This window comes from Biomphalaria glabrata, chromosome 4 (assembly GCF_947242115.1).
Source record: "Biomphalaria glabrata chromosome 4, xgBioGlab47.1, whole genome shotgun sequence".
Lineage (NCBI taxonomy): Eukaryota > Metazoa > Mollusca > Gastropoda > Planorbidae > Biomphalaria > Biomphalaria glabrata.
In genome coordinates, this window is record NC_074714.1 from 5206169 (window position 1) to 5232587 (window position 26419).

The 26419-nt window shown below is 37.2% G+C and overlaps 1 protein-coding gene across 1 annotated transcript; it reads left to right on the forward strand.

Annotated features, from left to right (window-relative positions):
- Positions 1 to 25875, forward strand: LOC106053353 (uncharacterized). The gene is made up of 4 exons (XM_056027079.1): positions 1 to 866; positions 20713 to 20860; positions 21480 to 21655; positions 22274 to 25875. Exons 1-4 carry the CDS (start codon positions 773 to 775, stop codon positions 22378 to 22380), a joined length of 525 nt encoding a protein of 174 aa, XP_055883054.1. The 5' UTR covers positions 1 to 772; the 3' UTR covers positions 22381 to 25875.
- The last annotated feature ends 544 nt before the right edge of the window (positions 25876 to 26419 follow it).

Sequence of the window (26419 nt, forward strand, 5' to 3'; positions counted from 1 at the left end):
TTACACTGTTCATATCTTGACACGGCGTGCAGCAGGTGTGTACTACAGACTACACAATTCAAACAAGCTCCCGCAATCCACACGTCAAGTCACGGCCAAGTACAGACGATAAATCGCCCAAAAGGATCGGTTTATATTTCAGGGAAACTGAATCGTGATTCTATCACTTCCTAGTAGTGGATTTGTCCAAATAAAATCTAGTTCAGCTACCTTGGATCAATAACAATCGATAAATCTAATTAGTGCGCTTGTGTGTGATAAAGATAACACACCTGTGACGTATGATATGTGCTCTGCGACTCAGTTAGTTTTTAACTTTGTGCGTACACAATATTTCTTTCAATTAGCGAATGTTTAAAGGCTCTACATTGGATAAAATTTACATTGGTCATTCAGGAAAACTTCTTGCTTGCTTAGTACCTTTAGACTAGTCTAGATCTATGTGTATGTATTTACCTTTCATACAGTAAGCAAACGATATTCACGTGATATTGACATTATCGAATAAAGGCCTAGACTAATTAGTAAATATCTCGATCTAATTTGGATACCTTGTATTTTATGTAGAGTTTAAAATGAGACAGATACAGAACCATATTCAATTCAAAATAAAAGTAGTTAGAAAACTAGCTTTGAAGTTTCTGTGCTAAGTTTTTTGGCCTTTAATTTTTTTGTAGTATGTTACAGACGAAGAGATTTATTTAAATCTGTATGTCGCATTAAGGATACTGTGTACATCTCGTTCAAACTGTGAACTGTTTAAAATAAACCTATGGAGTTAGGCGGATGGAGAAACAATTATATATTTCAAAGATTGGAAATTATTGCCTTGTGGATTTATATCTTTTGGAGTGCAGAGTTTGATGGTAAGTAATTTAATAAATCCACCTGTGTCTCTTTAACCTTTCGCTTCTGATTGACATAGCAAACACTTCTTATTTCTAGTAGCTGTAACATGTGTCCACTAACTAATAATGTTCAACGTCTTATCTTATCTTATAAATTACATATGTTCCTTCTAAGAAAGACAATTACGCCCTACGCGTATTCGTGTGTTAATCTAGTCATGCGTGTTAATTAAAGACTTTAAAACTGCTAAGTCTTTAATGCTAATTCGGGCAAGAGGACCGGCCTATGGTAATTAAAGGCCGTAGGCGGAGTGAATAGGGTGGCCCCATATGAAATAGAAAGTTAATTGTTGAAATTAGTTAATTACTGGTGGTTAATTATTTTGTTTGGTATTGAAATAAGGGGAATAAATGCTACTTAATGACAAATGTGGATGTATATATGGATTTAATCCACTTATTACGATTATATCCTTTTTTTTTTCCTCCCACTTCCCATTTTCGGGTCAAGTTGAAATTTTGCTTAATTATTCATAATCGATGACAATACTAGAATCAATCCAAAAATTAATTAATTTAGTATTGTATAGCAGAAAGGGAGCTACACCCTGACATTTTCAGAAAAAATGGCAGCAATTAGCGGTTCTTTCCCTTAGATAAGCCTCTTTTTTTTTAAATTCATCGTGTTACTATTGCATGTTCAATATTTGTACTATCCATCTCTCTGTGATATGTCTTTTTTTTCCAGCAAGAAACTGGCCTAACACTACTATATTCTGTGATATGTTTAAGATTTCTTGGTTGTTTTTTTTTTTTTTAAGTTATGAAACAAGCGAAAAAGAAAGATTAACATCTTGACCTAAGACTGTGATAAAGTTTCCCTTTCAGACCTTGTGGTCTATGATAAACTCACATTCATTTGAATAAGGCTTGTCTTCGAGTCCGAAGATTAGTGAGGCATACAGTATTTCCCTTGGCTGCGCAGCCCCAGCTGTGACCTACATATTTTGCCACATCCAGGGCAAGCACAACCATTGTCCACAGGTGGTTGATTTAGATTTTCTCTTCGTCGTCTGCGTTTGTCCTCGGCAGCAGACTTTGTTTTGGTCTCAAATTCGTGAGTGACCTCCAGCTGCCTCGTTCCGACGCCGCATGCAGCCAGGTGCTGTCTTCTATGTCAACCAAGGAAAGTTGACGCCTAAGCTGGTCTTTGAAGCGTTTCCGAGGGGCGCCTCTGTTACGTCGACCACCTTTTAGCTCACCAAAAACGACTGCCTTTGGCATACGTTCGTCTCCCATACGGGATACGTGCCCTGCCCAGCGTAGCTGTCGGACCATAAGAAGTCCCTCTACACTGTCCATACCGGCGTTCGCAAGGACATCGCTGTTTGTAGTGCGGTCCTGCCACCGTATGTCCATGATGGAGCGCAAGCATCTTTGGTGAAAGCGCTCAAGAAGTCTTAGTTGTTTTTTATATAGTGACCATGTCTCAGAGTCATATAGAAGGGTTGAGAGAACCACCGCCTGGTAGACATTCATTTATATACGCTGAAAAACACACAAAAAAGTTGTCTGTACATGGCTAAATGGAGATTGAATGTTTGTTAAAACCACGTTAGTTTAAAACATGACCATGTGTAGCAGCAATTAGAGTGAATTCCCTTCAGTAAATATTCTGTTTGCTTAAAAATTGATTGTTTGTTGCCCATTGTCAAAAAAAAAAAACAAAAAAAACGTGAGAATCCTTCGCCCTGACTCCCAACAACCATATGGTGTAAGCGTAGTGTAACATTTGTTGGGAAACTTGTCGCTATTAATTCAACACATGGGACTTTCTAGCTAGTTCTCGAGTTGGGATTTTTGTACATTTTTTTTTATATATTATCAAATCAAAGTTTATGTACCTTTAGCGAGTTAATCTTGTATAAATGCTTGTTAATGACAGTGGGCCTCAAACCTTTTTGTGGGGTCTCACATCGTTGAAATGACTGGTAAAATAAAGAGGATAAAAAAAGGTCTGTCGCGTATGTATACGTCAACTTTGGTTGTCACATGGTTGTTATGTGGTTGGTATTGATTTTGAACATGTGACACAGTTGGCGTGTGTTTACTCCGTGTCCATAAATGTGTTGTGACCCAAATATCGATCTGCACATGTGCGTACTTCTGATAGGCAATACAAATAAACCTTTTTTTTTGTTTCTTATCTGGACTTTCTGGTTCCTTGGAATAGAAAAGACAATTTCATTCCTTATCATCGTTGTAACCATGATATAGCCTACACTTCAATTGCAATAAGCCATTGGAGATTTGCTTTTATGGCGGATAACTTGTTTATCTAGCTATTTTGGTATTTCTGGTGTATAGAATATAGAAAATGTTGAACTTTAAATGGTATAGGATTCTTTTGTTTAGCTCCTTTTAGCACTGTAAAATATAAGTTCTAAGTTCTCTTTAGCTTTTAGAACAAATTTTTTTTTTATTATTTACGATTAATGTATATTCTGTCTTATAAATTACAAACGTTTCTTTAAAAGAGAAGATAATTAAGTCTTATGCCATACAGTTTTAACGTCCTATCGGTAATAAGAAGCATTCCATTTTCTGACACCTATACAGTTACCAATGATCTACAAGATAGTATCAATCCTGCGTCCAAACATTTTTTCATTGTATTAAAAAAAAAAAGATTCCACGAATATTGTTGTTAGTTAATCCACGAGTCTTAACAATACGCTGTTTTGGAAGAGAGGCCAGGTGCCCCTGACCACATTATGCCTCTACACCATCACCACAATTAAAGTGACAATTTGATGATCACAATCCTTGAAGTTCATGTTTTGTTGTTGTTGCTTTGTTGGTTTAACCGAATTGTTAAGTAAACATAGTTATATAGGCTTACGTTTGACTCTTTAATTAATTATAGGAGTAGAAAATGAAAACAAAAATAAACCCAGGAATGAGGAAGTAATTGACTAACTAAAGCCAGGGTTTCTTTGAGCAGGTATGCTGTAAAACTAAAAAATAATAATAATAAGGCTTGTCTTCGAGTCCGAAGATTAGCGAGGAATGCAGTATTTTCCCGTTGCTGCGCAGTCCCAGCTGTGACCTACATATTTTGCCACATCCAAGACAAGCATAACCATTGTCCGCAGGCGGTCGATTTAGATTTTCTTTTCGCCGTCTGCGTTTGTCCTCGGCAGCAGATTTTCTTTTGGTCTCAAATGTGTATCCCGCGGCCTTCGTGGGTGACCTCCAGCTGTCTCGTTCTGAGGCCGGATGCAACTAGGTGCTCTCTTCTATGTCAGCCAAGGAAAGTTGACGCCTAAGCTGGTCTTTGAATTGTTTCCTTGGGGCGCCTCTAAAAACTAAACTAAAACTAAAAATATACACAAACAAAAAAAAACAGGAAGTTAAAATATGCCTTGACTTTGGTGTTAAGAAGCCTGAGAGAGAGTCTATGGGCCACCATGAATACAATGGTATAAGAGCCTTTATGTGTGGTGCCCCAACGGTTCAACAAAACTAAGGGATAGGTGAAGGTGCAGTGCTGCCATAGGCTGTTAGTGAAACAATAATTCACTAAGACTCACTAGCAACATTTAAAACAAAACAGATGCCTAAGTACTGACAGGGGTCTTTGAGGATACAGTGAACACTTGAAATTACAGAGCCACTAAAACTTACAATAAAACTAAGAAATAAGTGGCCTCAAATTACGATGTTCTCTAATTTAGCAGGGCTTTAAAAAAAATATCAGATTCCCTGGTGCAGCAGAAGGAGACAAATTGGTGGGACAATGTGCAGGCGGAAGCAGATTTTGTTTTTACCCTCACCTTTACCTATCCCTTAGTCATTTTGACCATTGGGGCACCATGCAAGATTCGTCGACTGTCTTTCTCCATTCCTCTCTGTCTTTTAGCTTAGTTAGAACCTCCTTCAATTTGCAGGCCCGTCCATTCTTTTATGTTGTCCTCCCATCGTTTTCTCTGTCTGCCATGTTCTTTTTTTTCCCTGGTACTGTTCCCTGAAGGAAGGTCTTTGCGAGCCACGGAGGCAGTTGCATTGCTGAAATGGAAGGAGTCAGAAGCGCTCTGGAACAATTTGAGAAAAGAATCGTGGAATCATTGCAGCTATGTGGATTCAGAGGCGCTCCAAGGATACCGAAATTAAAGATTGCAATGTTAGCCAGGATTCAATCCCCATTTATTTATTTATATTTAGAATTAAGTAACTAAATACAAGAGGGGAACAGGTAACAGGGAACAATGAATTAACAAGACTTCTCTGCCTGAAACGTTACCAAGGCTCTTAGTGTAGACTTTTTTTCATCATACTCCAACTTTAGGGGCGTCCAGGGTTCACCCAGTTGCATGGTTCTCACATATCAAAACAGGTTTCGTCTTGTCCACACGAAATCTTAGTACACCCAGTATCATGTGTCCTCTAAAAATCAATGAGGACTATCATTGATTTTCACCCCTATGCACTGTGGTGACAGCAAATGTCAATTTTCAATGCATCCATTATCGGGCTTGGATGGTCAATAGGAATGGGCTAGTTCAATGTACTTAAGCATGTGAATGTCGCATCGGCATTCTTTGATTATTGAGGTGGTGATTCTATATCTAGGATTAGTGACAGGTCCTCCTTTTTGTAGTCGCGTCCTCTGTCCGGCAGATATTGACCTTGGGTTTGAGATTATCTGGACTTCACTCTATTGATTACTGAAAAGAGAGGTTATCCAGAAAAAATGAATTTTATCTCCGTTCTGTCACCGTATTGCAACCTACAAACGAGAGAGCAAAATCAGATTTGTAATAGCAATCTTCGTTTTTAAACGGGTGAATGTATCACCTGGGATCTATTCTGGCAAACAGAATATGTCAACATAAAGAGTTAAGATTTCCTTTAGAGTAAAAGTAAAGTTCCCCTTTCAGACAAAATGTAATTGGAGACTTTCATGTGTCGATATCAAATGTATAACTTTTTTTTTTCTTCAGCATTTAACAAAAAAATTCGGTTAAAATAAAATTAACCCTCGGCCTGCGGGCCTTAGTTTAGGTATTACCGGTACTGATCTAGTGGTTTGCATATAGATCTAACTTTTTTTTAAATAAATGTTGTCACGAAAATGAAAGTAGAGTGTGACAATGACATTATCATTTTAGTCCACGTATAAATATATCAAATATAAAATAATTGAAAATGGGTTTACCCGAATTGTTAAAAAGTTGTGATCTTAGAGATACATTTTTAGCAGCCACTCGTTTTGTGTGGTCTGTCTGTCCGTCCGTCCCGGTTAGATCTCGTAAACTAGTGAAAATCCGACTTCATAATAATTTAGACCATTCAAAGTTCTTATGCAACCTTTTTTCTTTTCTGAAAGTGAAAAATCTAATTTCTTAAATTCAATTATGCACGCAGTTTTTTCATTAAAAAAATGCACCATTTTACAACTATTCGCTATTAATAGTAACAAACACTGAAGTCTATTTAGTATAGTTATAAGGTATACATGTTCATAAAGAAGTTCTTTAAGTTATTTCATGTTTTACAAGTTAAAATATAATACGCTCACAGCGGTTTAGTTGTCTACCAGCAGTTTGGTGCTACATGTCAACGACCGGCAACAGCAAGGTGGCATCGGGCAGGGTATGAACCCGGGACCAGGGAGACGACCGAACGACAGTCCAGTGCCCAAGACCTGGTAGCCATCCAGACTTGACAGGCATACTGCTTAAGACCAGAGTATCCACTTGATTTTTTTAGCTGAATAGCACACTACAACAATATGGTGTCCTCAGATTTTCAATGGCGCTTTTATTTTTTTTGACATCTAAACGTGACGGACAGACTGGCTGGCAGGCTCACTAAACAAACAAAATGGCAGCTTTTCCCAAACATAATGTCTGGCGCCTTTTATAGTTCGGAAAAGTTTGCTTCACACTAGCTTATTAATCAGAGTTGTATTTGTCATGTTGTGTGTGTGTGTGTGTGCGTGTCGGCTGTGCTGTTCTGATGTGTAGTGGCGACACACTGCTTACACTAAATTTAATCAGCTGTTTTACAAATCTGTTTTATAGTAGGTCTATCTGTAAAGTCAGCTCGATGTCTAAGTCTAGGTTACTGACAATTGTTGACAAAAAGGATAGGAAAAGCTACCACAGCATTGGCAAAACTCTCCAAGCGCGTTTGGGAAAATGGTAAATTGACCACAGCGACCAAAATCCTAGTCTACAACGCCTGTGTTGTGAGCACTCTCCTTTATGGCAGTGAAAGCTGGTCAACATACATGTACCAAGAGCACAGATTGAATAGTTTCCACTTGCGCTGCCTGAGACGCATAATGGGCATCTCTTGGAGGGACCATGTCTCCAATCAAGAAGTTTTGAGATTGGCCAATATGAACAGCATGTATGCTCTCCTATCACAAAGAAGATTACGCTGGCTCGGACATGTCACCCGCATGCCAGATGGTAGAATCCCGAAAGATATCTTGTATGCTGAGCTTGTGGAAGGAGTCAGACCCAAGGGCCGCCCAAGACTAACATATAGAGATGTCTGCAAGCGAGACATGAGAGCCTCAGGCATCAGTGAAAGTATGTGGGAAAACATAGCCAAAGACCGGAGTGCATGGAGACAGACTGTGCGTGCTGGGACAACCCTTGCTGAGAAAAAAAGAATTGAAGCGGCTTTAATCAAGAGGGAAAAAAAGAAAGCTGCCCTGTCTGCTAGCCCTAAATCAGAGGCATACACATGTACGAATTGTGGCAAAGTCTGCCGTTCTAGAATTGGCTTGATTAGCCACACCAGATTCTGCCCCGTCTCAAGATTAAGCCAAAACCAGTGACTCACTTGGGCGCATCCATTGCCTTTCGAGACAAAAGGAGCCATATATCTGTAAAGTACATTTTTTAACCAAATGTATATATACAGCTTTGTTGGAGCTGATGCAATCTAATCACGCATGGTAGCTGACTGACCTTTGACCACACATTATTGACCAAAGAGACTTGGGTAGCGTAGTTGATTAGTGTCCACATTTGTTTAACGTGGTAGATTGCTGATTCCCACTTTCAACAGTTTTCCTAAGAAATAGATGAATGCTGCTTGCCACTTCGAATACTCCACAGAACTTTTTCTCTTGAATAATTACTTCTCAAACATTTCTCGACGCACTCGGAAGCACACACGAGCAGATACAAGTCTTACTATACATGTAAGAAACTTAATTAAAAAAAGTAAAGTTCCCATTTCAGACCTTGCGATCTATAGGGCAGATGATGTTAAGCTCATCTGTTAAGCTGCCTGGTCGTGCGGTTTGCACGCTGGACTGTCGTTCAGATTTATCGATGGTCCCCGGTTCAAACCCTGCCCGCTCCCATCCCCCGTCGTCCTGCGGGAGGTTTGGACTAGGAAGTAATTATCTTCAACTCTGAAGGAACATCCGAAACATGTAAAACATTTTACAAAACAAACATCTGTCAAGCTCATCTGCCCTGGTTCTCCACATATTGTAGAGTTAACGGTTAACGAGGGTGACATGTCGCCAGCACAACGATGAACCGCATCTACTTTCCACAACTTTAAGTTAGGTACCCATTTAGAGTTGGGTGGACTCATAGGCGCCCTGAAAATCCTGAAATTCAAAATTCCCCGTCTTCACCGAGATTCGAACCAAGGACTCCAGGAAGCCAATCGCTTAACCACTTAGACACCACTTTATCAAGTATTGCAAAACATTTGTTTAACAAAGTAATTTAAGGCAATAAAAATACAATCGCGTCACTGTGGGTTTGACCGTACAAGCGAGACCAATCGTAACAATAGGCCTGACTAGAGACCTGTGGCATGGCAACGACTGGTCAGTCGAGACTAATAGCTCGCTGTCACGTGATATGTCTGCAGTGTGGGGCCTATTACAACAATTAGTCTCGGTTGAAGTCGGGATGATGCATTATGAAAAGCTGGGAGAGGTTAGGAGGTACATTTAATCGCCATTCGGTTAATGGACAAAACGTAGATGTCACGATGTCAAATTTTAAGTTTAGAAACAGATGACGTAACGTTCCAGTGAACTAATTGTTTATTTCTCATTACAATATTTGAGAATTTTATATTATTTTTTTTTACCATCTTCTTAACCTTTTTTTTTTATGGTTAGATGAAATTATGGTTGGTGGGGGGGGGGGGGGGGGAAGAGTGTTTACACAGATGTTATTATCTGACACAAACATGGAGCTAGCTTTGGAAACAATTTAAAATCTAGGTTGGATATCTACCCAAGTATATTGTCTCCAAACGAAACCTGTTTTCATTTTGTGTGTCTTTCCAAGTGCTCAACGCTTCCGCGCTGTGTACCGCCTATCATGCAGCAAAGTCAAACGGAGGTAGCACTCAAGTAGCGAAATCCAATAACACAGTCGAAAGGCCGACATGATAAGTTAGTCGACGCCAATAGCGAATAAGTTTAGTAATAATAATGAGAACCGTCGAATGTCGTCAAACAAAATTTCTACGTTCATAAAAAGTTGCCACTCTCTAAAACCGTCAAAAGTAGTCTGCTTACATCTGTTTATATATATTTCGCTATTCTTCCTCAAAACCTAGTCTAGTTTTTAATAGTCACGTCATTGTCTCTTAGTTTAAACTCCCCCTATTTACGAAACAAATAACAATTTTTATTAATGCTTTTATTTTTTTTATATCAAGTTATATCATTGTTGCTTTTATTTATTCTTAGGAGAATTAATTATTATATGCATAGGTCTATAATACACGTTTATGGATTAGTACATAATATAAAATAAAGTACCATGAAACATACCATATAATAGCAGCATTAAGAAAGTTTAGTAAAGTTACTTTTTAGATCGTGCGAACTATGGGCCAGATGATGTAAAGGCCCAAGGATAATGAAGATGGCATGTGGTCAGCACAACGACCAACCGCCTTTATTTTTCCCCTAGAAAGTCAGGCACCCATTAGAGCTGGGTGGACACAAAGGCGCCGTAAAGATATCGAAATTAAACATTCCTGTCTTCACCAGGATTCGAATCCGGGACTTCTCGGTTCGAGAGCCAAGTTATTTATCACTAAGCCAGTCTGTTTCTAATAGCATCAATAGACGCATAAGATAGTGCACACTATTGTTGGTATATTGGGCTATCGGTCAGTGGCGTAGCATCCATATCGCAAAGGGGTTCAATGAACCCTGGCCCACGACCATCAGGGGCTCACAGCCTGAGGCGTATCGACTACGGCGCAAAGGGGTTCATTGAGCATGGGCCCATCATTTGTGTCCAGTCTGGGCCCACATGAGCCCTTGGAAAATATTAATTACTTGTTTGTAAAAGCCTATTTAAACAATAGAATATAAAAAGCTACAATATTTGCATTGAAATTCGTTTGGTTAATATACCGATATAACCGATACCTGACTTGGACATCTGCATGTCATGTACCCGACTCCTCGATTTTGTTTTTCATGTCGCACACTAAGTTTGTCTTAGTGGGGGGAGTGGGGCCCACCAAGATATTCTTGAACCCGGGCCCACGGGTACCTTGCTACGCCACTGCCATCTGTTATATTTGGTTCTTACTTCATTAGCTTGAGACTTCACTAACGTTTCATTCTGGTATCTAGAACAGGGGTTCTCAACCTGTGGGTCGCGACCCCCTTGGGGGTCGGTTGACGATTTGCCAGGGGTCGCCAATGACCATTGAAAAAAAATGGATTGTTTTGTCTACTCTTCTATTGCTGTGTATGTGAGCAAAAAGGGGGGGGGGGTCGCGGCAGAGTGGGGGGATTGTAAAAAGGGGTCGCCGAGCTTAAAAGGTTGAGAACTGCTGATCTAGAACAACCTCTTCATAAAAAATTTGATGTATACAAGCCCCAAGGGACAACACAGCAAAATTAGTGGCACACCCTGGTAAGGATTGTCCAGAGAGCGGATGTCCTTTTGTCGCCGTAAAGTTTCGGTGGACATTCTTTGTCCCGGTGACAGTTGCCTTCAACATGAAATACTTTACATCGTACTAACAAACAACATAAACACAACATTTTTTTTTGCATATTAGATTTACAGCACTCACATGACATTGTCAACACGGGATGGTCTGTGGGTTTCAAAGTTCAGTGTATGTTTGTCATTATAAGTAAGATGAACGAAGGAGGAAATACTAATTAAAAATAGGCTTGAATTCAGGAGACTCTGTTTTTTTTTTTTCTTTTGGGTGGTACAATACTGGTCACGTGATACGTTGTCTATACGTACGGAAATATAAAAACAAAATGTTTGCACTTATTTATTTTTATGTAGAATTATAGGGAGAGCTAGACTGAGCTGGAGGCGCGGTGGCTGAGCGGTAAAGCGCTTGGCTTCTGAAACGGGGACCAGGGTTCGAATCCTGGTGAAGACTGGGATTTTTAATTTCGGGATCTTCGGGCGCCTCTGAGTCCACCCAGCTCTAATGGGTACCTGATATTAGTTAGGGAAAAGTAAAGGCGGTTGGTCGCTGTGCTGGCCACATGACACCCTTGTTAACCGTAGGCCTTAGAAAAAGATGACCTTTACATCATCTGCCCTTTAGATCGCAAGTTCTGAAAGAGAAACTTTAGACTGAGCTATTTATTCCGCATATCTACCTCGTTCTCTTGTTAGAAAAAGTTGTTAAAGAAGGGAAAAAATAATTCTAGAAGAAGCTTAATGTGTTTGTGAATATTGACCTTCTTAGACTTGTGGTGACGAGCTGAAGAAACTGTGTAATTGATGATAGAAAATCTTTGTCCATTGTGCATATATATCTAGTTTTATGTGCATATATTTCGCTTTATAGACCTTGTGCATATTTTCAGCGAGAACTTTATACACGGTAGCCTGTACATTTTATTAATTCTCTATGTAGGAAAAAACACCACGAGTCGTTTTATGGAGTTGTTATATTTTGAAAAAAAATAAAAATAATAATTAATAAATCATATCTTTTTTTTTTAAATAGTGGCTTCCGGTGTGTGTGTGTGTGGGGGGTAATTAATGTTAGAGATAGTCCATTTCTGTCAGAAAGGTGAAATCTGTGTACAGAATAATGGCACACTACGTAAGCAGCTGTGATTTCTTTGTCTGTCCTAGCAGGACGAATGTAATATTCGCTTCATTTATAACTATTCTAATGGAGTGGCTTGATCCTGGAAATGTCACTTTAAAAAAATGTAAAAGAGGCCAACTATTAACATAAATTTAAGCCAAAACATATTTTTTGGTATTTAATAGAACCACATACTTTCATTTCAGTTTCAAATACAATGTAATATTTTGTCTCGATTGTTACGTTGAATCAACGTTTTCCCTTTCTTCTTTAGAGGTGAGGCAACTAGTGTTTGAAATATTAATGTTTATCTTAGGAGTTTTCTTGTTGAAATGTTGATATTCACTTTGACAACACTGCACTTATTGTTGATGACTGGCTCTAGTAATGTCTTGACAAATGTTTGTATTCTCCCAACAGATCTTCGTGTATTTAATAAAAACTAAACAATGGTATGTTGGTGGTTGAAAAGGGATTGGGTTATTATTTCAGGTCGTCAACAAAGCTTTCAGAGGTAAAGTTCCACTTTCAGACCTTGCGAACTATGGGGCAGATGATTTAAAGGGCAACTGTTTCTGTGGCTCATGGTTAACGAGGGTGTCATGTGGCCAGAACAACGACCAACTGACTGTACTTTTCCCCAACTAATGTCACGTACCAAATAGAGCAGTGTGAACCCAGAGGTGTCCTAAAGATTCCAAAATAAAAAATCCCAGTCTTCACAAGGATTCGAAACCGGATCCCCTCGGTTCGGAAGCCATGCACTTTACCACTCAGCAACCATGCCCCCTTGAGGAGTGTCTTACCATATTAGGGGAAAGTTAAATGAGTTGGATCATTGTGCTGGTCACACAGATTCTTCGTTGAGCTTTATGCATAGAAACTTAAACTTTACATCAAATGTCCTAAAGATCGTTTGCTCTGAAAGGGAAAGTTATTTCTACATTTTAAAAAAATGTGTTGCGCTTGTAACATCTTGTAACAAATTAAGGAAAGAGAGAGCTGCACTGAAGCTTTAGCAGACGAGGAAATGGCTGGACATATTAATTACCTGTAGGGATGTTGTTTACATATCAAGATAGCTATTTACTTGACACTAGGTTGTGACCCTTTCTTACCTTGAGATGTCAGAGGCTTACATTTTAAGTATTCGTATAAAGGTTATGCTGTGTGAAGTTTCAACTACATTTTATGTAAATTATGTGTTTGTTTTGTGTGATAGTTTCACAAGGACACACGTTACGGCGAGACTCTAAGGGCTAAAGACTAATAGGCATTACGAAGCCACTGTTCTAATTACAAAGCTGCTAATTTGAAAAGTATGGAATTAAAACAATTTATGAAACAATTTAGTAGAAAAGAAAACAGTTAAATATAATAAATTTAAACAAACGAAAAAAAAACAACAACCTAGCCTACATTTAGTGAAATTGCTTAACCACAGACATAATTTGAATCATGTATTTTATTATTTTAATGGACTCAAAATTTAACCATTCACTTGCAAACTATACAGGCTGCTGTTGTCGACAAAATGTAATGGCAATGTTTTCGTTTCCAAGATCAGTCCCACACTTCACATGAGTACGTAAACCCAGTTTTGCGACCTACATATTTTCTGCATCTCGTTTGGTTTATCGATGGACATTGCTAGTATAAACGCGATTTGTTAAGCTGTGTGCAATATTAGAAATTGTTTAGTTAGTTATTGGTCTTTGTCATCTCATTGGAAATTTTGGTTGACCTTTATTTTGGATGCAGATGTCAGAACCCACATTGGTAAAGCTCGAGCAGCCATCCGTCAGCTGAAGAACACATGGGGGATCTAGGGAGATAAGCACCACCACCAAGATCAGGCTCTTTAACACCACTGTTAAGCCAATGCTTCTTTATGAAGAAGAGGTAAGGAGAACTACCATCGCCACCATGAAAAAAGTCCAGGTATTCGTCAATATCTGCCTGAGGAAGATTAAGCTGGCCAGACAGGATCTCGAATGAGGAACTGTGGCAACAGCCCATTGAAGTAGATATCTTTCAGAGACGGTGGAGATGGATAAGCCTGCTTCCAACAGAAATAATCAAGCCTCTTACCTCGGACACCAAAGGAAGGAGGTAAAGGAGACTGATCACGAATACATGGCGCCGCAATTTGGAATCAGAGGGGCAAGGCATGGAGACAGGGAGACGCCCAGAAGTTGGATGGTGGCCTGGAGGAGGCTAGCCTGTAACCTATGTCCCAGACGTGATCCTAGGCAGTGATAAGATGAGAGATTATTTTGGATGGAACTTATTGAAACATATTGATAACTGAACACGATTGCGTCAGTTACTCTCATAGTCTTGCTACTTTTACGCATCTGCCTATTTTGCATTCCATTCGAGCTTTGATATCAACTTCATCTTCAAAGACTGCGGGATACACATTTGAGACAAAAAGAAAATCCGCTTTCTTGGACAGATGTAGACGGCGAAAGAAAATCTAAATCGACCACCGGCGGACAACGGTTATGCCTGCACTAGATGTGGCAAAATATGTATATCGCAGCTTGGGCTGCGTAGCCACGAAAAAATACTAAATTCTTAGTAGACTCTAGGACTCGAGACAAGTCTTATTATTAAATATAGAAGTAAAGAATGTAATCCTTTTAAAGATTTCTTAGTGACACTGAGCTTAGAGGGATACAATATTTTCAAAAGCAATGTATTACTATTAGGTAAACGCCACGAAAGCGTGTCCAGACTCTTCTACGCTTGACATATTTCTGTCACGATCTACTACAAACTTAAACCCTTCATGATTTTCTTTGTTTTGCTCTGTCAATGTCATATCAGATGTCATGTCACGGGAGTTCGGAATTCCTCTCACCGTGCTCGTGGTCCCATGACACTTGGATATTTCATCATGGAGTCAGCTTTTTACAAAGCTTATATCAACTCAATCTGTCTTTCTGTCTGGTAAAAAGTTTGTACACGTTGTTTCTCCCACACCCAATCTCGGATCAAGCTGACATTTTTTCACACTTATTTCTTTTACTTGACTAGACAATAATCAAAAATAAAAAAATTACTCAATTAAATATTGATAGTTATTTTTTTTTTTTTGCATGGTGTAGTGGTATAAGTTGAATAAATCCCCTTTATAGGTCGCCGCTGTATTATTTAAAACTAAACATAGGTAACTATCAAATCTTCTATTTTCATAACCACTCTACTGTTCACATTTAGGTCGTTTAACTTTTCTTTTTTTAAAAATGCAATTTTAAAAAAGATCACGGTAACCTTTACACAGATACTCCTTTCCTAACTGGTCCAGACAAGATATAGGATCATAGATTATTGAGAAAGCTAAAATCATAAAATAGCGTTAAACACAGATTTATTATTGTTAGTCTATATCTATTACAGATTTAATCACATGACTGATCCAAACTAATTGATACAATAACACTTAATATAACCTTTTTTTTAAAAGTAATTTAAGCAAATTATTTTTTGATATCTCACATACAGTCATGCGCCACTGTTCTTTAAAACTAAGTAATGTAGTTGGCAATGCTTAATGATCCAAGTTTAATAGGAAGTGTGCATGCGAGTTAAATGTCTGATGTAACTTGTACGAGGATTGCATAACCTTAAACCTAGACAAAAAAGGGGGGAGGGTGAAACGAAAGAGGAGACAGGGAACCTCGGGTGTTTATTGTAGGGCAAACGCAGCAGCTTTGAAGTGAGCTGAAAAAATAATCATTCGACATCTTGTAATATTAACAGTTATTACAACTCCTCTATTCAGCTTGCACATTCATTAGAAAAAAAAAAGAAACCAAAAAAAAATAAAAAAATCTTGGTGGGTGACTATGGTTTACAAACATGACTCAGCAAATTTCCTGGAAATTTGAGTTTGTGTATATCTTCGGGAAAAGAATCTTTAACTAATTGGCAACACAGGGAAAACTCTGGTTTGACAGTTATAATTTTTTGAAGTATAACAATCTAATAATTAAATTTGGTCTTGAGGACAAGACAATCTATATCTTCAATAAATTGAAATTTAGGAACATGTTGTGCCACAGTTATGCACTGACTACTGTCTTCTAAATCAAAACCTAAATTACCAAACTATAATTTTCTGATGTTATCATATTAAGAGCAAAGTAATAGCTCTTACAAAAAGTCACCAGCTTCGTGAATGAGGAGTCGTCTGTAAATACAAATATTTTTTCCCCTTGTTTTCTAATATTTTACACTGCAATTGGATGGCTGCCTGGTCAGGCGCTCTGGACAGTCGTTTGGATTTGTTGGTGGTCTCGGGTTTAAACCCTGCCGCTCCCATCCCTGGTATTCCCGCAGGAGTTTTGGACTAGGAAGTAAACTATCTTCCACTCTGAAGGAACATCTGAAACATGTTTACAAACAATTGGAAGCCAAAAGTTTATTTTGTTTGTAAAAGTAGTTGTCTAAAAGCTTTATTCAAGATTGGTATGAAATCAAATGGTAAGTTGGACTAACTGTCTCCAGATACCGGGACTACTTTATCACCAATGTTGACAATACAGGAAGTAGCAACAAGAGACGTGAATCAATTCGCACCAATGATTATTGAATTTCGTCTCTATTCATATTTAAGCTCTATGTGGTGTAAATACATACTTAGATCAATTATCGATCAGAACAGTGTTTCCCAAACTGTGTTCCGCCTGAACTGAATAGATGTTCCGCAAACTTCTGGACTAGTTAACTAGTGGACCACAGCATGAACACATTTTCTTTAAGAAAAATTCAAAGTCTTCCGTTAAATATCCAGAATGTGTGACGTTTTCTGTTCAGGAAAAAGTTTGGGAAACATTGGATTAGAACATAAGGCTGCTCTCTTTACCAAGAGGCCCGTATAAGACACTGGCCCCAAAACACCCCCAATAGAAAGAAAACTATATGGAGAGCTCCCTGATTTGGAAACCACTGCGCAGTTCATCTCATGTATTGGTCTAGTCGTCTGAACACTCCAACAGTTCATCTCATGTATTGGTCTAGTCGTCTGAACACTCAAACAGTTCATCTCATGTATTGGTCTAGTCGTCTGAACACTCCAACATAACAATGAGACGAAGAAGAAGAAGAACATAAGGAATAGACTCAACGATCATGATCAAGTGTAAGATTACTTAACCCTTTAAGTGCTGAGCTGTTTTACAATGAGTACATACAGAATGGAATTACAATTCTGATGTTTAGAGGCTAAACTACTACACGCGTTTTAGGGGTTAAGTACTTAACTCCCCCCCCCCCTCCAGTTCACTCCTCCTAAAAAATTGACTTGAACCTTTTTAATTGAACCTTCAAAAATGAAATACAAATCTAATGCTACTTGGGGCAACTATAACGAAGAGCGTATGAATAAAAAAAGGCAACGAACGCCCTAAATTATGTGAAAAACGGTTTATTTTCTGAGTAACTTTTAAAAAATAAAAAGTTTCTATTTTCATACCATGTTAGCACGCCTTGTGTTAAACTGTTTGTTCTAATAAGCATTCTAAACGATGAATGGTCATACCTTATTGTTCGTAGCTAATTACTGTACTAGTTTATTTAGCACATGGTTGAGAGTGAACTATAAACATAGCCTTGTCAAGTCACTGAAAGCGTTGCCACATGATAAGGGAAGCGTGCTCGAGAGACCAAGTACGTTTGAACTTGGTTCGACACCCGACTCTAGCAGAGTTGTGTTTACTGAGCTCCTAAAAGCAGCACGGAAAACCTTCTCCCTCTGGTCCACCATTGAGATTGGACCATAGCGCTCTGAGCGTGCTATAAGCATGAACGCTGTAATTTAGCTACCGCTTTCCAGAAGTTGCATAGTTTATACTTTGCTTGTTAACCGAGTGGTTATATTTTCTGCCACTTAGAATGTTGTCAACCTCTTTATTTTATGCCTAATTGTTTAATAAGCGTAGGAAGAAAAGGAATTTATTTAACATAGAATATTCTAGCGCTTGTTGTTGTTTTTTTTAGAACCACTGTCATTCGTTCAAAGCTGTGAACTAAGTCTGTCATCTTTAACAAGAAACTATTTGGAAGATTGGTTTGAGTGGATTTAAGTAGTTTCACAAATAGGAAAGTATTAAAGAGACAGTTGCAAACGTTTCGTGTACAGTATTTAGCGGCCCCAGAAAGGGGAATAGCCGCTATTACGCCTAGTTTTTGTGTGGTCTGTCTGTCCGTCCCGTGTAGATCTCATAAACTAGAAAAAGATATAGAAATGATATAATATTTTAGATCTTTCAAAGTTCTGATAAAACGGATATTTTTTTTTATTTTCTGAAATCGAAAATGCAATTTATATAATCAACTATGCAAGCATTTTTTTTTTTTTTAAATACACACTTTTACAACTACTCACATTAAATGATAAAAAAAGACGGGAGACTCTTTAATAAGGGAGATAACTATTTCTCATATTTTAACACATTCTTGCAAACGTTTTAATATGTTTTTGTAAAAAAAAATGTTTTAAAAAATTGTGTATTACTGAAGTACTTTCTGCCATACTAGCTACTTACAATGTTTTTAATCTTTTTAGTATGCGTATAAGTCAAATGTAATATTAAAACAATTGATAAGTACTGTTTCATATTATATACGTGACGAATAGAGCGCAATGAAAGAAACCAAATCAAACGGAGATGTGTATTTGTTGAGGCTTTGAATAATAGATTGGCCCATGACAAAATAATTAAATAAATTAGATTATCATTTAGTAACATTATTTAGGCCAGGTTCGCCTTTAATTCATTGAATACAATGAGATAGTAATAACATTAATAAATCTCCATATCTCGTGGTATCAAGTCATTAGTCGAATTATCAATACAACAGTATCGGCAACACTTTCGACACGAGTACATCTCTTCTTGTTGTATCTAGGGAGATAGGGTTGTAGTTGTTGATAGTTTGTACTTTCTGATATTCTTTCTGAAAATATTGAAACTTGCCTTTTTATTTGTCTGAGCCGGACCACTTCGAGGGCCGATTTTGAGTTGATGTTTCCACATAAACTGTCTTTGTAACCTAGTTTTACATTTTAACTCTTTCTCTCCGTAATTATTTTTCTCGTTCCGATAGAATTATTCGTTTTGCTCATTTGTATGTCACTATCCTGATATGATTAAACTTCAATAACTTTATAATTTGTTGTTATAAAATGTTGTATTTGGCATCAAATTATAGGGGAATGCATGTTGTTGTTTTTTTAATCAACACAAATTAAAGTTTATAAAACCCAAAATCAATTTAGTTTAATGGTGTCAAATCAACGTTGGCATCGTCAAATAGGAGAGAAAGAGTTAAATTGTACCTTCTGTTAAATAATTGTCTATGTGTATCAATTATAACACTTTAGTTAGGCCAGGGGAGGCGCGGTAGCTGAGCTGTAAAGCGCTTGGTTTCCGAACCGGGTGTCCCGGGTTCGAATCCTGGTGAAGACTGGGATGTTCAACTTCGGAATCTTTGGGCGCCTCTGAGTCCACCCAGCGCTAATGGGTACCTGACATTAGTTGGGGAAAAGTGAAGGCGGTTGGTCGTTGCGCTGGCCACATGACACCCTCGTTAACAATAGGCCACACAAACAGATGAATTTTGGTCTGAAAGGGGAATTAGTTAGGCCAGGTTCACATCTAACTTTGCATTCATTTGCAACTATGCTTTGATCTTCTGGACCGTTGGGGCACTACACAAGATCTGTCAACCTTCTTTCTCCATTCTTATCTCTCATTTGTCTTTGATATAATTTCATTCGGATGTTCTTTCTGAAAATATTGAAGCCTACCTGGATGGACCACTTCGGGGGCCGATTTTGAGTTTGTGTTTCCACACAAACTGTCTTTTGTAACCTTGTTTTATTTTATAATCGTTAGACCCATAAAAGCCTTCACCTATCCCCCAATGACAGGTTTTCTTTTATGTTATTCTCACATCACTTTCTTTGTCTGCCTCGTTTTATTTTTCCTGGTACTGGTCCCTATAGGAAGGTCTTTGCAAGCCCTGAGGCCCTTGTAATATGACCATAGAGTTTAAGTTTGCGTTTTTCGGCAGTAGTTAGCAGGTCATTGTTTGTTCCAATCATTTTATTAATCCTGTTTCCGAGATGCAACCGAAAGATCCGATTTTCCCCAATAATCCCTTTTCAATAATAAACAGAGTTTCCCACCCGAATAACTACGCATGTTTGCTGAGTGTCACTTAGGTTTACGCAAGCCCCAAGTTGAATAACTCCCTCCCTCCCCTAGATACATAAGACTAATTATCAATAAGTGTAGTTTCTCTTTCTGCTGGTGCCAGGGAAGAGAAGTGCAGGAAATAGCCCCCCCCCCCCGCCCCCGATTCATTTATATATATAGATTAGGGATCTCTAAGTGTAGTGACAAATCTGTTTCTACAGGTGCCAGGCAGAGAAAAACAGTAAGAACCCCACTTAATTTCGGATGTACACAGATTAATGATATTTAAGTGTAGTGTCAATCAGTTTCTACAGGTGCCAGGCAGAGTAGAAAAGTAAGTTAAGTACCACCACCCAATTTTCTGATGCATGTAGTTTAGGGATATTTCAACTAGTGCCAAATGTGTTTCTACAGGTGCCAGGGCAGAGAAGTAAAGTACCCCCACCCGTTTTTCTGATGCATGTAAATTAGAGATATTTAAACTGGTGTTTAATTCGTCTCTGCAAGTGCCTGGGCAGAGAAGTAAAGTGCTATTTCAACTAGTGTCAAATGTGTCTCTGCAGGTGCCTGGGCAGAGAGGTGCAGGAAGAAGTTCACTGACGCCGACTACTTCCAGGTGTCCCTGAGGGACAGTGACGACGATGACTACCTCTACACCAACTGCATGTGGGGATGCTGCTACACCAGGGATACGCCGTGCTGCACTGCACCGTAAGTCCAGCACAGACTGACTACATTGAAGACGAGTCTTTAAAAAGTTAACCATAACACTTGATCTTTTTTCAAACAGATTTTTCTTCTGATGTAGCTAGTTGGCGTGTGTTTTGTCTTGAGTTGTCCAATTACACTTAACAATACTTCCCAGATAAAACCCAAATATTTTAATTGTCATCTCTTGTGTAAATAATTCAATGGTAACATTTATATTTTTTTTAAGCTAAAACTTTTTCTTTATACCATCCTTTTAGTGATAAAAATGTAGGCCTAGTTAATTCTAATACAATAATAATAATAATCAGTGCTTTTCTTATAAAAAAAAATAGATGCCGGTAGTCAGTGATGGATTGCCTAACATTTAGCTACTAATAAATTAAAAATAAACGTTAAAACACAAGAAAAGTAGGACCCTAATATTTGTTTCCCATATTGAAAAAGTTGCCGGTACGTCGTGTCGGTGCGTACCGTTATAAAAAAAAAGCTCTGTTTACATCCACATTCAGTCTGATTATCTGGTTACATCCACAGTCATTCTGATTATCTGGTTACATCCACAGTCATTCTGATTATCTGGTTACATCCAGTCATTTCGATTATCTGTTTACATCCACAGAGTCAGTCTGATTATCGGATGTGCTGTAGGCGGAATTCTTATCATTGCTCTGGCCACCGTGGCCATCTGTTGCTGCTGGGTTTGTCGGAGACGGAACCAGGCCACTAGGGCGTCCAGGGCCATGTTTGGCGAGACTCCACGACCAAACGCCAGCGCGCCCGTGGTCTACCGCACAGGTGAGTTGAGGTGCTTTGGTCTTATGTGAGTTTTGCTTTAATTTTACTTTGGTCTTATGTGAGTTTTACTTTAATTTTACTTTGGTCTTATGTGAGTTTTACTTTAATTTTACTTTGGTCTGCTGTGAGTTTTACTTTAATTTTACTTTGGTCTTCTGTAAGTTGATTCCATTTGTTTTTTATTTTCTTACGTATGTCATTGCCTGTCATTTTGTCAGACTGTCTGCTCATGGAGTTGGGGTTAGGGTTGTGAATTACCTTGACCTTGTACACCAACCTTGACATATAATGAAACCATTGTATAGTGGGGTTTTTTTTCTTCTCTTTTTCATTTTTCTGTAAAAAATGAGATATGAACCCAGATCCCAGGTTCGGAAGCCACGCCCCCCCTAGATAGACCCTAGGACTTGATCATTTGTAGATTTTTTTGTAACAAAAAATGTGTTAATAAGTGTTATCGATAGGCCAATGTGTTTGCCTACTAAGTGTTATCGATAGGCCAATGCTTCAGTCATTCTAAACTTCACATATAATTATATGTTAAGATAGTATTTTTTTTTTTATCTCAAAAAATTTTCTTATAGATCTTGTTCTAATTTATTTCTCATTTGTTTCTAGATTCAAGTGGGACTGTAGATCTTCCACCTTATGCATTCGATGCCCCGCCATCTTATGAGGAAGTCATGCGAGGGGAGACAAATGCTGCATTTAAACCAGACAGCTAATCAAGTTTCTTGAAGAGTTGTTTAGTTCCCCTTTTTCACCAAAATGCACAGCAAAATAAAATATGCAGTACCAATAACACTCTGGCTCAGGGAAGCTTCCATCAGTCAGTTGATTAAAGGATTGTAATGTCAAAGAAGAAAAAAAGGTGTCTATATATTTAAAAAAAACAAACTTGCATTTTTTTGCATTGGAATGTTCAATTGAATGAAACATACAGTTCTTAATTACATCAAAGTAATATGATTTTTTTTTAGTTTAAATCTTGCAACTATTCTCAGAGAGGCTTTTTATGGTGATCAACTGTCAGGAAATTGGAGTATATCTTCAGCCAACAAAAGGACTCCAAAGACCAATCTGTTAAAAAAAAATGAACTACTTTTTATGTGCTGATAAGTTTCAGGCTTACATGACTTTCAGTAGCAGACTTCAGTTTGAAAGTAGTCCCAGTCTGTGATAATATCAAGATGTTCTAACTAACACAATTGTTTATATGTCTTTAACATAAGATTCATTTTTTATGCTGATTTTGTTAAGTTTCTTTTTCATTCTTTTTTTTTACTTGTAAATTTTTTTATTTTTTTTTTTGTATGTGTATTTTACAACTAATTTGAAATTTTGTTAACAAAACAATTAACAGATGGAAAATTTAAAATATGAAACTCTTTTCTTTCCCGGCTCCCGCGCTACACTAATGGTGCGCATCTGAGCACTACTGAACACGACTAGTGGAAGATATATTTAGACAGGAAGAAGGACTGTTGTGAGCCGGCTAGAAGTCATGGGAGTTTGAACAGTCTGGTGCTGAGTGCTGTCCTGTGTGATACTAGGAAACTGTGTGGGAGACCTGGAGCGACACTGGGAAGTGTGTCGGTGGTCTGTTCTGTGTTCTGGTATAAAGTAGGACTCTTAGAACTTAGACATATTACTCCCTGTGACTATAGCAGAAGTCCAAGTCTAACTAGTTACTATTACCCGTACCATTTGTCGATGCATCATTTGCATTTATCATAAATAAATACATCGTTTACTCTTGTCAACCTGTCTTTCGTTGAGTGCCTGCCTTAGAGAGTTACAACAATTAAGTAGATTTTTAAAATGTCATCCTTACTTAAACCAAATAATTCTTTGTATGTGCACTCAGTTAGGTCCAATTCCATATTCCAAGACGTTTGAGCTAGAGTTTGTTATCACTTTTGATGATTTTATTGCTGAAATGTTAGTTGCTGAATAATTATTATGAACAACCTAAACTAAAACAAATCATGGTGGAATTTGATATTTGAAATTTTTTCTTCAGAGTTCATGTCTGCTCTGACATCTGCTGAGGAGATCATTGAATGTGCTGGTCACATGACACCCATCTTGAACTTTAAACTTTCTTTTCTTAATGCATACATTTTTTTTTCATGATTACATGTATAAACTGATGGGTCTAAGTATTCTGTTTTCTTCATTTCATTTTATTACAAAGTCTTTGAACTAAATCTGTAAGTCTGATTATGTTACTCTAAACTTGTTCATATTACAGATTAATTTGGAAAATATAAGTGCAAAAGGGTTATCTATTTACAGATTGGATGGTTAAAAGCTGTATCTATTGTACAAAATGATATTGTATAATTGTTTGAGAATCATTGACTTTTAATTAACAGTATTCTGATGCTGCCATCAGGCCTATTTGCTTTAATCAATTTTGTTGCAATAACAGTATAGTTCATTTTGTATGTAACATATAGCTGTTCATTTGCGAAAGCAAAAGATTATCTACTTTCTGTCTGTCTTGAAATAAAATTGTGAATAACTTGAATGATTGAATTGCTATTAATATTGTGGAATATTTGCACATTTTCTGTTGTTATGTGTATAATACATCTATGATTTCCATAGCACAACGTATTGTATAGTGTACATTACTTCTACAGAATGGTTTTACTTAATTATTTTCTTGAGGCAAGTATTTAAAATTAAACTGAAACAAGAAAAACATATAAAATACTTTTTAAAAAACCCAGATTGTATCAATTAATTTTGATCTAGACTAACAAAAAAAAAAGACATTTATACAATAAAATAAAGGGGACTGACCTGAATTCGAACTCATGTCTCAAGCCTTCTTAGGCAATATGATAACCAATGTGCTAGTGGAGAGCTTATGAACACGGAGGATCATATAGTTATCTATTGTTTTTATAGTCTTGACTTATTTATCAGGCTTGTGTTCATTAAGACTTAATCGGATGACTTATAAAGGGGACTAATTCAGCTTATAGCACAACTTCAGTCAATTACAAGTTCTAGCTCTTGTTCAAGATACCAAACAAATAATTTATTACCATAACTATTTAATTTTTTAAATTATTTATCATATGTTGTCAGCTAAAAGAAATAATTTTGCAAAATTTCAGCTTGATCCCAGATTGGGTGTGGAGAATGTGTACAAACTTTTGACCAGACAGACAAAGGGAGTTAATATAAGCTTTGAAAAATTCTAACTGGTAATGAGTTCTGTGGCTTTATTTACGTTTTTTTATTTTCAGTCATTCCTTAACACGTTAGAGCCAACAGCTGTTAGTGTTAGAACTCTAGACTAACTTGTTTACTATTCAAAGTGCATACCACATACCAGGTAGACATCATTGAATGTGTGTCCCTGTGGTACTCTTAACTGATGTTTTTTTATGAAACATAAGAAGAATTTTTCGAAGTTACAGCTCATTAGAAGTGTGAAGGAAATAGCACTAAAAATAAATTTGAAGATAATTAGCAGATATCTTGTGTGTCTGAGTCAAACTATCAATATCAGGTCAGCATGACATTCTGAATGTTTAAAATGCCAATGCAGCTCTATCTTAATCTTTCATCAGTCCTCTGTTTTGTCAATTCACATAACATCATTGAACACAAGCTGATAAAAAATATAAATGTCATTTGTTAAGTATTTTTTGAAATAACATTGTTAGATCTAAATACAGTGTGAAAAATTCAAACATATTTTTTTCTGTCCAGATCTTTAAACATTTCTTGCCACTTGGCATAACAAATCTTACTACAACTTATTTATTTTTTCTTTAATTATTTTCTTTTTAATTGATCTATACTTAATTTTTAAAAAAAAAAAAAAGCTGTGCAAACATATTTTGAATATTTTTTTCCTATAATTTTATTTCGAAAATTGTGTTCTAATTCATCTCATCTCTTTTTGTATTGCATTAGGTAATTAAAATTAAACTATGTAATTAATTAGTATAATAATTAGTTTCAAATGTTTGAAGCTCTAATTTAAAATGATGTTATTATGATCAGAAAACTGTTTTCTATTTGGCTACTCTATTGATGTGAATGTAACCATATTAATTTGTCTTTCATAAATATATATGTTTATGTAATTTATATATATATATATGGAATGGTGGGTAGAGAGAGGATATGATTATAATTATAAACTACATGCCTTTGTTAAATATTCTTTTTTAAAATACAAATATGGTTAACAATTAAGCTATTTGTTTTGTTTGTTTTTTCAAATTTATATTTTAACAATATTTTAAATTTGCTGCTGCCAACAAAATTGCAAAAATATCATGATGTCGGTTTCTCAACATTTTTTTTAGTTTATAAGATCGAAACGGGACAGACAGATCACACAAAACTAAAAGCGTCTATTTCCCTTTTCAGGGACGCTAAACATTACTGCTTCCAACAAAACTGCAAAAAAAAAAAAAAAAAAAAAATATTTGTGTTCATGCTGAAGAGCTTCAGAATGAAATTTTACTGTGTAAAAAGTGCACAGCATTTATACTGCATCAGTGGCGTAGCTAGGCTGGAGGAAGAACCCATATTTGATGGGGACCTTCCCCCCCCCCACTAGAGGAGGACCCAAAATGAGTGTCCGAAATTTCTTTTTGCATTAAATATTACGCCATCAATATTGTTGTAACTCTAAGGTAGGCACTGAACGAACGTCAGGAGGTAACAATAAACATGGTATTTATGTACAGTTACAAACAGGAAGGGACTTCAGCTATTAGTCCCAGAGTG

Bases quoted from the DNA above. Each gene is read 5' to 3' on its own strand.
- LOC106053353 (XM_056027079.1), top strand. From the start codon at position 773: ATGGAGTTAGGCGGATGGAGAAACAATTATATATTTCAAAGATTGGAA. The intron at 20,861-21,479 runs GTAAGTCCAGCA...TTACATCCACAG, and splicing joins ACGCCGTGCTGCACTGCACC to AGTCAGTCTGATTATCGGAT. The intron at 21,656-22,273 runs GTGAGTTGAGGT...ATTTGTTTCTAG, and splicing joins GCCCGTGGTCTACCGCACAG to ATTCAAGTGGGACTGTAGAT.